The 13,868-nt window shown below is 46.0% G+C and overlaps 1 protein-coding gene across 1 annotated transcript; it reads right to left on the reverse strand.

Moving 5' to 3' along the window:
• Positions 1 to 259: 259 nt before the first annotated feature.
• Positions 260 to 9,878, reverse strand: LOC310779441 (L-amino-acid oxidase-like; the record flags this gene model as incomplete). The annotated part of the gene is made up of 7 exons (XM_083639974.1): positions 260 to 1,154; positions 1,688 to 1,824; positions 3,257 to 3,325; positions 4,015 to 4,216; positions 5,704 to 5,816; positions 6,656 to 6,879; positions 9,851 to 9,878. 7 exons carry the CDS (start codon positions 9,876 to 9,878, stop codon positions 260 to 262), a joined length of 1,668 nt encoding a protein of 555 aa, XP_083496100.1.
• Positions 9,879 to 13,868: the final 3,990 nt, after the last annotated feature.

Consider the following 13,868-nt stretch of genomic DNA (forward strand, 5'->3'; position numbering starts at 1 on the left):
GTTCAGATGGTAAACAAAATCCTTAGACTGTAGTACAATTGTTTGTGATTTTTTTTAAATATATTTTCATAACCCATAATGAGGTGAGAAGTAGCTGGCCAGCACCCGGTAATTTCACATGATCTAATCTGGCCCCCACTCAAAATAATGTGGACACCCCTGCCATAGACAATATCTGAGGGGATATTTGTTCCTCCTGGTGGCCGATAAGAGAAGTGCATCTCCAGGAAGAAAATTCCACCAATCCCCAGACCCATCATCACACAGCGATCACGCTGCTATTACGCCACACACTCGCCAGAGGATGAGCCACATTAGAGCAAACAAATGTATTGCTGCCTCTGTAGAGCTCTTCTTCTCTGCCCTGAGTTCCAGGCCAGTCAGTGTTCAAAGGTTTCACGTTGTTGATGTTCTTGGCAGCCCTGATTGCGGATTTCATTGCTGTCTCGATCCAAGCGTGAGGTAAGGCCGTGTGTTCGCCAGCAAAGTGCACCCTACCCTCACTTTGGAAGAGCTCCTTAGCATAATCCAAGTGTTGGTAGGGAGTGAAGAGAGCAAACGCACCCAGGCTGTAAGGATCCACGCCCCACTGCTTCACCACAACCCCTGTGCAGAGAGACCTGACCTGCTCGCCGTGGATCAGCACCAAATCGTTCAGGACCAGCTCTTTCAGGTCTTCGTCGCTCGCGCCTTCGAAGAGGTGGGCGTCATCAGACCAGGTGTAGGAAGCCAGGAGCACGCCTACGCTCTTGTTTTTTGGGAAACTGTGGCTGGGGTAGTAGATGTAACGGGAGGGCCGGTCGGTGATGCTCTTCCCTCCTTTGATGCCGTCCTTCTCCCAGAACCTCTTGCTGAACGTGAGGATGACTTTGGTGGAGCTGTCATAGTGGACCGATCTCAGGGCCTCCATCTTGTGGGCGCAGAGAGGGGGCTGGAAGTCGACGAAGAGGGCCGCCTTGGCTGTGGTGGTCACCAGGACAGTGTCGGCAGCCAGGTGGGTCAAAGAGGATTGGTTGCCCTCCTGATACGATATGATGACACCTCTCTCTGATCGGCTGATGCGTTTGACCTTAGAGTGAAGGTGGATGGTGCATTGGAGGACGCTGAGAAACGCTTGGGGGATGAGATCTGTGCCGCCGGTCACTTCATCGTAACTTAAAAGACAAGAAGACAAATTACAATTCTTGTATACATGCACAGAGAGATGTGCAATGTCTTTTTTTCTTTTCTTTTTTTTTCTTTTTTTTTGGTTTATTGAACAGGGACAAATGCATTGAACATTATTTCATATGACCTACAAAACAGATGTCATGCATACAGGTTTCTAGCCAAGGCTAATTTGCAACCCCTGTCCCTGGTTAGGCCTTTACTATTAAAACAAAAGTTCAAGAGAACAATTAAAACAGTACCAAAACGTTAAAAACGAACCATATAAAACAGAACAAAATAAAGACAAAAACAAAAAGCAAAAACACAAAACAGATAAGGACAGAAAACTAAAATAGTACAATACTAAAAGTCAATGTTCACAGGCTTGTTTCAGTTTCAGCCATTGTTTTGCTTGTGTGTTAAAAATGGTGAGTTCTGTCAATGTTTTTATTTCAATCACTTTTTGGCTATGTTGTCTGCCATTTTTGTCTTTGGCATTTTTACGCCGCCTGCACCCGCAAGGGATTTTTGCTCTTACTTGACATCATCGTTGACGTCGGACTGGTCGTAGATCATCTCGGAGAGCGCCGTGTACAGGAGGCTGTTTTCATTCAGCAGGTCTCCAATCATCCTCACCGCCTCTCGACTCAGACCACCTACTTCTATCAGATACTCCTGTGGGGGGAAAAAACAAATGTTTTCTACATCGTGCAGTGGAATGCTCTTAAATACATTTCTATATAAAGGATGGCTTTACTGATAATAACCACTTTGTATCATTCATCATCTTACAAGCACATGGGCATGTGTTTACCTTCTCTCTCTGTTTTCCTGCAGAAACTCCGCCCCCACCATGCAAGTCATTAAGGCTCGTTAAGGCTCTCCATGTGATTCGTAGAAAATCAACGCGCTCAACTCCTTACTTAGTAGCAGGCTATGTAAACTGGGTGCTGGATCCCCAAAAACAAAGTCTAATTCAAAAAACGAGTTTTAAAGATTGAATGCCAACACAAGGGACGTTTTGGGCCCAAGCCAAGCTTCTTCAGCGTGTGGTTCTCCATGCGCATACTTAAAAGAGAAAAATAAACAATAACAGCCGCCCTCGGAGCAGATTCCGAGCCTCGAGCAGAACTTCCGACCGCAGCTCCGTTGTGACGTAAGGCGCGTCACAACGGAGCGCTTTGCCAGAGGAGGAAATGGGAGCGCTCCGTGAGGAAAACAGAGAGAAGGTAAACACTGCCCATGTGCTTATATTACCGAGATTATAATGATACAAAGTGGGTTGATTATCGGTAAAGCCATCCTTTTAAGACTTTCCAGACTGAAAAGGCCTGAGATCAAATAAAATAAAATAAACATGGCAAAGTTAAAAAAATAAATAAATAAATAATAATTGGTGAGCCGTGATGATGCTGCACTATAGGAAACCATGTACATTGGTGGCCCCAAATAGCAATGACCGCTTGTTTGACTGATTTCAAAAGCCGGAAATCATGTAACCGTTACATCAAATCACGTTACATTGTAACATCACGTTACATTGTAACGTGATGTGATCTTGTTGGTAAACTAAATGTGTTCTTCTTAGTGTCTGCTGGGGTAGAAGTGGTGGAGAGAGTTGCCAATCGTTGGTGAGTCCAGCATTCTCTGGACAGAGTGGTTTCCTCGTTTAGGAGGCACTTGTATTTAGCACATTATTTAAGTACTTCAGCAGTTACTACTAAAGTAATTAGTAATTTTTGCACTTTACTTTTGATTAATCACTTCCTTTGCAGCGAGAAGATTTTCCTCAATTCATAATTTCCTATGCGGCTAAAATAAATCCTGCCTGTGGCCTGAGTTTCTTCTGGGCCAATCTACAGCGAGGGGATCCTTTTTCTATTGTAGTCACATTTGTGATTTCCGAGGATAAAAGTTACGTCTAGATTTTAACATGCAGTTTAAAAAACATTACAAGCAACCAATCCGCAACTGTCAAAGTTACACTATGCTGATCATCAATGGAACACTATTACGTATAATGGAGTATAGTGAAAAATACAATGGAAAAATACATTTCACAAGAGACATAGAAAGCAGGTTCTTATCCATTAAGGCATTGCTTTACCTTCACAGAATAGCGGTCATATTTTTTCAATGCAGCATAGCATCCATGTGCCATCACTTCATCTTTCACCTGCAAAAAATATAATTTGTATTAAGCTCATTTTCAGTGGTGTTCGGTTTACACAGAATGACCCATCAGCTCCAATCGCCTATGGGTCTAATCCATTAAACCCATTTTAGATGTTAGGCACTGATTCTCTTATCCAGAGTGTCTTATGAATGAACAGGTTCAGTATCTTCAGAGTGTCTTATGAATGAACAGGTTCAGTATCTTCAGAGTGTCTTATGAATGAACAGGTTCAGTATCTTCAGAGTGTCTTATGAATGAACAGGTTCAGTATCTTCAGAGTGTCTTATGAATGAGCAGGTTCAGTATCTTCAGAGTGTCTATGAATGAACAGGTTCAGTATCTTCAGAGTTTCTATGAATGAACAGGTTCAGTATCTTCAGAGTTTCTATGAATGAACAGGTTCAGTACCTTCAGAGTGTCTGAATGAACATGTTCAGTATCTTGCTCAAGAACAGTTTGAATGGTCAAAAGGTTGTTCATGGATTCTTTCAAACCACTATACCCACACTCCAATTCTCTCTCTCTCTCTCTCTCTCACACACACACACACACACACACACACACACACACACATACACACACACACACACACACACACACACACACACACACACACACACACACACACAAACACACACACACACACACACACACACACAATCATCTTCACCCCTCCCTCTTTCTCGAACCTTCTGCAAAGCCTGCTGTAACAGCTCGTCGGCTGACCGCCCCTTCTCGCTCTCCGGCAGGTTGTATTTCAGGATGTCAGGGAAGGCTTTCACTGCGTACGTCCTCCTCAGCAGCCCGTTCACCAGGTAGAAGGTGTTTCTGTCCTCCATGATGAATTTATTTAGCTTGATCCCCAGTTCTTTAGCAAACCAGCGGACAATGCTGTTGAGACAAGAGGTGATGTGCCCAGAGGCCAGAGGTTAGTGAGGTTAGTGACTGCAAACATCTGGGCTGGGACAGTGAACGAGAAATGTTCCCCCTTGTCCTCAGTAAGTGCGTACTGTTGAGGTGATATTGAACAGGATAATTAATGGTGCAAGGTGTAGCCTAGCTTTTTGGTATCAATAAATGGGTCGTCCCATTTATTGTCAAGTGGCTCAGGCTAATCATTTATGTCATGGGACGAATTGTAAGATTTGTGTAGGGGGTAAAGTGAATGCTTATGGACAAAAAGTATGAAGTGTAAGTTTTTATTATTATTATTTCTGATTTCCCCCCTATTTTCTCACCAATTGTACTTGGCCAATTTCCTCCGGCCGCTGCTTCTCTACAGATCTGCCGATCTGGGGAGAGCCATAGACTAGCACCATGCTTCCTCCGACACATGTGCAGTTGCCAGCTGCTTCTTTTCACCTGACAGCGGGGAGCTTCACTGGCAGGACGTAGCATGTGGAAGGATCACGCTATTCCCACCAGTTCCCTTCCGCCCTGAACAGGCGCCCCAACCGACCAGAGGAGGCGCCAGTGCAGCGACCAGGACACATACACGCGCAGAAACAGCCAATCGTGCCTGTTTGGATGGCCGACCAAGCCGGAGGTAACACGGGGGCCGCGGACCTGCGACCATGTTGGTTTGCTGGGAATCTACCGCTACACTACCCGGACACCCTGTAAAGTGTGAGGTTAACAACAGGCTGGACATAAAGATCAGCTTCATTGTAGGATGCTATAGGGCACAAGCCTTAGGGGGCTGACACGACACATACAGCTGATTAATCGGCGTCAGCCATGTCTGGGCGTCTGTCGCTGTGTAAACATCCAATGTCCCTGGACCTTTGTCACATGTCATCCTCCTCTCTCCGTGCATGTCTTTCCTGTCTCTCTCTCTTTTTTAATGGATTTTTCTCTCCCATTTTTCTCCCCAATTGTACTTGGCAAATTCCTGCTGTCCCGGTGGTTGCTCCTCCCCCTCTGCCGATCTGGGGACAGTTGTAGACTAGCACACACTTTCTCCGATACATGTGCAATCGCCAGCCGCTTCTTTTCACCTGACAGCGAGGAATTTCACCGGCAGGACATAGCGCGTGGGAGGATCACGCTATACCCCTCAGTTCCCCTCCCCCCGAACAGGCACCCCCCGACCGACCAGAGGAGGCGCTAGTGCAGCGAGCAGGACTCATACCCCGCCGGCTTCCCACCCGCAGACACGGCCAGTTGTGTCTTTGTAGGAATATCTGACCGACCCGGATGTGCCAGTGCCGGGAATTGAACCCGTGTCTCCGCGGGTGGTCGGCAAGTGCTTTATACCTCCACTAACTGGATATTGGATCATTGTTGTGTAATATCAATTGGAAATGGAGAGAATGAAAACAGACGTTTATTCATATGAAAATATCAGAGATTATGACTTTGAGATAGGTTTGACTCACCGGTGATAACTTGGGATCCTCATAGCCCCCAGGTCAGCATACCAGCCCTCTTGGTGATTTCTGTAGGTGTGCACCCGGCCTCCAACACGACCGTCAGCCTCTAATATGGTGACCTTGTTCAAACGGCACAACATTCAGGTAAGTCACAATGTAACTTACTTACTACCCAAAAATAGGGACAGAGCTATCCCATTGATTTTGGGCTCCCACTTTGAGTTGACTCGGTGGCCGTCGCCATCTTGATTTTTCGTCAGCCGAGAGGGAGGGAATGGGTTGAGTCCTTACGCAGCTCACGTGAGATGGGGGTTTCCCAGAGCCGCAGCTCCGCCTGCTATTGGTCCGTGATCGGCAAGCTGCGCCATCACTGGACAGGCGACCTGTCAATCACCCCCTTTTCTATCATCTATTTTACTCCAAACGGGTGAGTTATATAAGAAATTACCCGCCTACAGTTGTTATGAAAAGGTTAAATTAGCTATATAGACCAAAACCGTGTTAAGGCCCAGGCTGTAACCAGATGTTTCCGTCCACACTCCAATTTGTTTCAATCACTCTTTTTTTGCCTCCTTGGTCAGATAGAAACTACCACGCCTGGAGTGAGAACACAGCTCGACTTTAAAAGTGGGGCATTTTAACATGTTAAGATGTTACCAGGGACACACCACCATGTTGGAGGAGTGACAGAATGATGTAACATTCCTCTCCATCTAAATGCAACTAATACAAACAAGGATTAACATAAACAATTCCATGCATAGTCCAATTCTTAATAATGCAACTACTACTATTTCTTCTAATAATAACACTACATGTAAATATGCTATCGTTGCAGTTTGTTCCCAAATTAAAAATCTTGATTTGATTTTTTTGGTTTGTTTATTAACAAAATATAGGTAATGACGTGAGCTGCCAAAATAGCACCAGTTTTAAAGTGAGGAAGTGCTGCATGTACCTTGTGGCCTGCATCTTGCAGTAACTTGGCAGCCGTCAGTCCAGCCATTCCTGCCCCGACAATAACAACGCGTTGTGGCTTCTCTGTGAGGGGAAGACCTGTCTGTACCGTCTGTAGCAGCTCCTCATAGTCCTTGTCCTCCAGGCATTCGGCCAGACTGTGCTTCAGTGCAACATCTCCGGCACATTGCCGCATCATGAGGAGCACTACTACAGTGAGAGGAACTACAAACACAGAGATAAAATTACTCCATAAGGGAACTCAAATATCAAGTAGTAGAATAGTCAAACTCTATTCTCTTACTTTTATAGGTTTTTCACAGTGCCGAGGGCTCCAAGAGCCAGAATCAGGTCGAACTACAAGTGGGTCACTTCATTGTTCTTTTCTTTCATTTTGCAAAGATTGTCCCCCCCCCCCCCCCACGCAAAATCTGTTCATAATGTGCAGTGAGCCCGTCATTGCATTGCATCACAGCAAGCCCCAAGAGGCTAAATCAAGAATTGTTATTATCATTATTATCAAATTTATTATTAAGAATCAGATTATTTTGCAGTGACCGGCTTTATGTACATTATCCTTGTTGTTTATTCACCAATGCTATTGATTTAAAATGATTTGATCATGAGGCAAAACAATTTAGGCTATATACTGTAGGCTATACAAGCTTATATGCCACAAAGCTACTTCAGCAGGACTGGACTGTCTGCAGTAAGTATGTAAGGAGTACAGTCAGGAACACTCGCAGATTTGACAATTTATCACAACAAATGGAAAAACAGTTATGTTTGGTGCTGATGGCTCCACTCTTTACAGAAGATTCTCCCTGGATTAGCAAAGCAGCAAGCTAAGCTAATCAGGGAGCGCAATGCAGAATCCCCCATGGGTATACAAGAGTGAGCCCAAAGTAAGACATTGAATACATTTTATCTTTGAGCCATGCGGACAATGAACTAGAAAGGTGGAGGCTGGTGTGGTGGAGGCCAAGCTTTAGAAAGGTGGAGGCTGGTGTGGTGACGACTGTTCCCACACCTTGCACCAAAATGGTGGAACGAACTCCCCCCCGCAATCAGAACCACAGAAACACCCTCTTTTCGCAAAAAACTAAAAACACATCTTTTTAGATCCCATCTGATTCGCCCCTGACCGAACTCTTCATGCACCACCTATTCACTGTTTTTAAACACTGAACTGTATGCACTTTTATATTTTGTTTCATCTGATTGTGTTGTGAATCTGTTTTTATTACTGCTGTCTATACATTTTGTCTGCAGGCTGGTTTTTTACTGTTTTTCTATCTGTTTTTATTGCTGTGCTGTACATAATCTCTGTACGTCGCTTTGGATAAAAGCGTCTGCTAAATGCCAATAAAGTAAAAGTAAAGTAAAGTGTGGTGGAGACCAAGCTTTAGAAAGGTGGAGGCTGGGGTGGTGGAGGCCAAGCTTTAGAAAGGTGGAGGCTGGGGTGGTGGAGGCCAAGCTTTAGAAAGGTGGAGGCTGGGGTGGTGGAGGCCAAGCTTTAGAAAGGTGGAGGCTGGTGTGGTGGAGGCCAAGCTTTAGAAAGGTGGAGGCTGGGGTGGTGGAGGCCAAGCTTTAGAAAGGTGGAGGCTGGTGTGGTGGAGGCCACGCTTTAGAAAGGTGGAGGCTGGGGTGGTGGAGGCCACGCTTTAGAAAGGTGGAGGCTGGGGTGGTGGAGGCCAAGCTTTAGAAAGGTGGAGGCTGGGGTGGTGGAGGCCAAGCTTTAGAAAGGTGGAGGCTGGGGTGGTGGAGGCCAAGCTTTAGAAAGGTGGAGGCTGGGGTGGTGGAGGCCAAGCTTTAGAAAGGTGGAGGCTGGGGTGGTGGAGGCCAAGCTTTAGAAAGGTGGAGGCTGGGGTGGTGGAGGCCACGCTTTAGAAAGGTGGAGGCTGGTGGAGGCCAAGCTTTAGAAAGGTGGAGGCTGGTGGAGGCCAAGCTTTAGAAAGGTGGAGGCTGGTGGAGGCCAAGCTTTAGAAAGGTGGAGGCTGGGGTGGTGGAGGCCAAGCTTTAGAAAGGTGGAGGCTGGGGTGGTGGAGGCCAAGCTTTAGAAAGGTGGAGGCTGGTGTGGTGGAGGCCAAGCTTTAGAAAGGTGGAGGCTGGGCTGGTGGAGGCCAAGCTTTAGAAAGGTGGAGGCTGGTGGAGGCCAAGCTTTAGAAAGGTGGAGGCTGGTGTGGTGGAGGCCACGCTTTAGAAAGGTGGAGGCTGGTGTGGTGGAGGCCAAGCTTTAGAAAGGTGGAGGCTGGTGTGGTGGAGGCCAAGCTTTAGAAAGGTGGAGGCTGGTGTGGTGGAGGCCATGCTTTAGAAAGGTGGAGGCTGGGGTGGTGGAGGCCAAGCTTTAGAAAGGTGGAGGCTGGTGTGGTGGAGGCCACGCTTTAGAAAGGTGGAGGCTGGTGTGGTGGAGGCCAAGCTTTAGAAAGGTGGAGGCTGGTGTGGTGGAGGCCAAGCTTTAGAAAGGTGGAGGCTGGTGTGGTGGAGGCCATGCTTTAGAAAGGTGGAGGCTGGGGTGGTGGAGGCCAAGCTTTAGAAAGGTGGAGGCTGGTGTGGTGGAGGCCACGCTTTAGAAAGGTGGAGGCTGGTGTGGTGGAGGCCAAGCTTTAGAAAGGTGGAGGCTGGTGGAGGCCAAGCTTTAGAAAGGTGGAGGCTGGTGTGGTGGAGGCCACGCTTTAGAAAGGTGGAGGCTGGTGTGGTGGAGGCCAAGCTTTAGAAAGGTGGAGGCTGGGGTGGTGGAGGCCAAGCTTGGCAGCAGCAGCAGCAGCAGCAGCGGTGTGTGAGGCAGCATTAGAGTAAGACCAGTGCAGGCAGCCATATTTAAACGGGCCGTCTTGTTGTGAGAAATGGATGTGATTGGTGAATGATTAAATGATGTCTTGGACTATTTTCAATAATGAAGACTACTTAACAGCCAACGCCCAGCTCTCGTCATATCACAGTGCACGCCCCCTTTCTTTGAGGTTGTATAACCCATTCATTGTTGGGCTCGCCCCCTTTCTCTGATGCTGTCTCCTCACCCATTCACAGTTTACCACAATCAGCCCAAGGTATTCCTCTCCAGCTGATCCCAATCACCTAATCAGCGTAGTATATCAGGGTCCATGTTTTACTCTGTTTGCTATGTGCTGTGTATGTGCCATGTGTCATTCTCAGTTGCTGATCATCATCGCTGAAGCAGTTGTTTTCGCCCCACCTCCTCCCCTGACCACCACCACCGTCATGAGTCCTGATTGAATAACTCCCTATGGGGGATTTCCTATCCTATTCTTCACTGACGACGCCTTCTCATCATCTCAGGAGAGCGTCATCATATAATGGAGTCATACGCCAAAATTAATTTGTTGTATGATTAAAGCTTGTTATACTTTCTACTAGTCTCTCATTATTGAAACTCTGATCCAATCAGCTGATTACAGCTGCAGGGCGTACAGCCTATGACCTCCGTGTCCTGCAGGAACTAACGCCATGCTTCATTTAGACACAAGGTGTTGGCTGTTACAGTCATTTGAAATCGACAAATCTGACTGGACCCCCATCTGGTAAGATTTAGTCACATGGGTCCCCCATCTGATAAGTTTTTTTTTTCTTTTAGATGTTTTATTACAGGAATAAGTGCAAAACCAATGGTCATCCTATTCTGTCATTGTCTGCCTACTTATGGATGGAATTATTGTGAAAATAAATTATTACCCTTTTTGGGGGTTCCAGGGAGCCCTGGAACCCCCTCAAGCAACGACCACTTTCTAGATGTCTCTATGGACAATATTTCACAAATATCCAGATACAATCTCTTCATTTCATGTAATGATAAACAAACAGCCAACTGTACCAGTACCACTGAAAAGCAGAAGTACTATCACCACATATCTACAATGAGTCATAACCGCAGACGCAGACTAAAAGCTCATGCAATTCAAGACACTTGCACTAAGAGCAACATCCTGTTTCACATCCATATATAGGCTACATTCACATTGGGAGCTGCTGCAACCAGTGTGTTGGCCATGGACCGCCTCCCACCTGCATCTCTTGGGTGTTTGATGCCTTGCTAAAGGGCATCTCAGTGATTTTTTAACAGAGAAGAGAACATTACCTATTCAACTGCCTGCCTCATCCTGATTAGCTACGCCAGGGGTGTCCACACTTTTTTGAATGGGGGCCAGATTACAGTGAAAATACCTGGGGGCCAGCTGCTTCTCGCATCATATGTGTTATTTAAACAAACACACACGCGCACATGCACACACACACACACGGACGCACACACACACACACACACACACACGCACGCGCACACACACACACACACACACACACACACACACACACACAAGCACACACACAAGCGCACACACAAGCGCACACACACACACACACACACACACACACACACACAAGCGCGCGCACACACACACACACACACACACACACACACACACACACACACACACACACACACACCAGGTGATATTCATTCTATCTATCAATGGAAAGGTGTGCTTTGTAAGGAAACTCAAACTCAACTCCTACTTACCCTCAAACACACTATTTTAAAACGTATCATGTATCTTTTAGTACAATATTGTTTTTAGTTTTTAGATTTAACCTTTTATTTGAGTTTCTTTTTCTTTTCTTTTCTTTCATTTTCTTTTCGCCTCATTCTCATTTGTTTTTATTTGATGTTTAAAACAAAATTGTGTTCTGTTTTGTCATTTTGTTTTATTCTTTGTCTGTAATGTAAATGTGTATTGCATTTAATGTCTTGGATGCCAGGAAGACTAGCGGTTGTCTAGGCTAATGGGGATCCTTAACTTTTAATAATAAATAATAATAATAAACAAATAAACAAACACACACACACACACACACACACACACACACACACACACACACACACACGCAAACACACACACACACACACACACACACACACACACACACACACACACACACACACACACACACACACACACACACACACACACACACACACACTACAATTCTACTGAAAAGTTTTCAGTGCCATAATATTAGTCTTTGAAACAATATTTCAATAGGCTGTTTAACTTTTTCCATCTGTTCACTGCCGGACAATCACTGCTATGAATTATGCTTAGTCTCATAATGACTTGAGGCCGCAATTGGCCCTCGGGCCGGAGTTTGTGCATCCCTGATCGAGGCCGATCTGTGAATTCAAACCGGCAATCATCTGCTCACAAGTTGGGTTCTCTAACCCTCTACACTTCTGCTATCAAGGTGCTAAGGTTAATGCTTAGAGTAGTCAGTTGTCTGATCTCCCCCCCCCCTCTCTTTCTCTTTCCCCCGCTCCTTTCCCTTCTTCTCCCTCCTGTTCCCCACTCTCCCACAATTCCCACTCCCCCCCCGCCCCCTCTCTTTCCATGCTCTTCCCTCCCCCGCCGCCCCTTCCCACGTTCCCCCTGCTCTCCCTCCCCTGCACCCTCCCACCTCTCCTTCTCTGTTCTCTCCTCCTCCCTGTCCTCTCCCCTCTCTCACATTCCCCCTGCACTCTTTCCCCTACACCCCCCCACCTCTCCTTCTCTGCTCTCTCCTCCTCTCTGTCCCCTCGGGGGGGGGGGAGGAGGGGGCGGAGAGGTCTGCTCCCTCCCCCGCCTCCTCCTCCCGCGTTCCCCCTGCACCCTCCCACCTCTCCTTCTCTGTTCTCTCCTCCTCTCCCCCTGCACTCCTTCCCCTGCACCCTCCCACCTCTCCTTCTCTGTTCTCTCCTCCTCTCTGTCCTCTCTGGGGGGGGGGGGGGGGGGGGGGGATGTGGGACGCTCCCCTTGCTTCTCTACCCTGGCTCTCCCCCCCCTGCATCCCCATCTCTCCTTCTCTCCTCCTCCACATTCCTATCTTCTCCCCACCTCCCCCCTCTCCTCTGTCTATATTGCTCATTCTCTCCCCACCTCCTCCCTCCCCCTGCTCTCTTCTCCCCCACACCTCCCCTCCCTTCCCCTCTCCTGTTCTCTCCTCCTATACCCTCCCCACCCCATCACTCTCTCACATTCCACCTGCTATTCTCCCTTCTCCTGCGCTCTCCTCTGCTCTCCCCTCATTCCTATATTTTCTATATTATCAATTGTTCAAATGTTATCTTTATTCTGTATATTCTTGTTACTGTTGTGTCAGCTAGAATTAGCTAGACATATTTTCTGTGAAGCCCTCTGAGACATGCTTGTGAATTAGGGCTATATAAATAAACTTGACTTGACTATCAAGGGCAATGCGATACATGAGTGAGACATAGTTATACTTTTTTGAGTAAGAATTTGGAGTTCTAAAACATCCCTCCAATATTTTGTTTAGAAAAAATGAAAAACATAAACAAAGAAAGTAAAAGTAAATAAAATAATATTGCCACAAAATACTTACATAACTTCCATTGCATCACATATGGGGCCATCTGAATAAGAAACCGTATCTTCCTTTCTTCTTTGGTGACGTGAATGAGAACAATAGGAACAGAAACACACACAAGACAAATACAGGGATGCAAAAGATCAGCTGTTTCCTTTAATCTGAGTAAAACTATGGGTAACCCTTCCATTTACAGTCCGGTAATTACCAGGTATTTACCTGGTAACTACCAGGAATTTTCCCATACAATTGCATGTATATGTAAGTACATGTACCTGGTATTTACCCAGTAATTATAGATTATAAACCTCCACTATTACCCATCAATTTGTGTAAATGTGACCGTGTTAGGGTGATAATAACTCAGATATTTACCAGGTAATTACCAGTTATTTACTCGACAATGGCTACGTATTTACCCGGTTATAACCAGGTATTTACCAGATATTAACCCGATAACTACCAGGTAAATACTGGTAATTACCTGGTATTTACCCAGTAGTTATAAACTTGTACCATGTACATTCCAAAACGTTATCAAGTAAAACCTCACAAGTTACCCAGTAAGTAATATTAAACTGTACTAGGAAGCCTTGTTTGTTTCCATGGTATTACCATGTTCTTACTGTACCATATCCTTTGGAATAGAATAGCCCATTGTCCCTGCTATATCAACACAAACTTGTACCATGTAGGTTTTGGTGGTCAAAGGTCAAAGTTCAAGGTCACTGAGACCTCAGGAACGCCATTTTCTAGCTCGTTAACACGATATCTCAGAAATGCCTTTGCAGAATTTCTTCAAATTTGCCTCAAACATCCACTTGGACTCGAGGATG

The sequence above is a fragment of the Poromitra crassiceps genome, assembly GCF_964638095.1.
Source record: "Poromitra crassiceps genome assembly, chromosome: 7".
Classification (NCBI taxonomy): Eukaryota; Metazoa; Chordata; class Actinopteri; order Beryciformes; family Melamphaidae; genus Poromitra; species Poromitra crassiceps.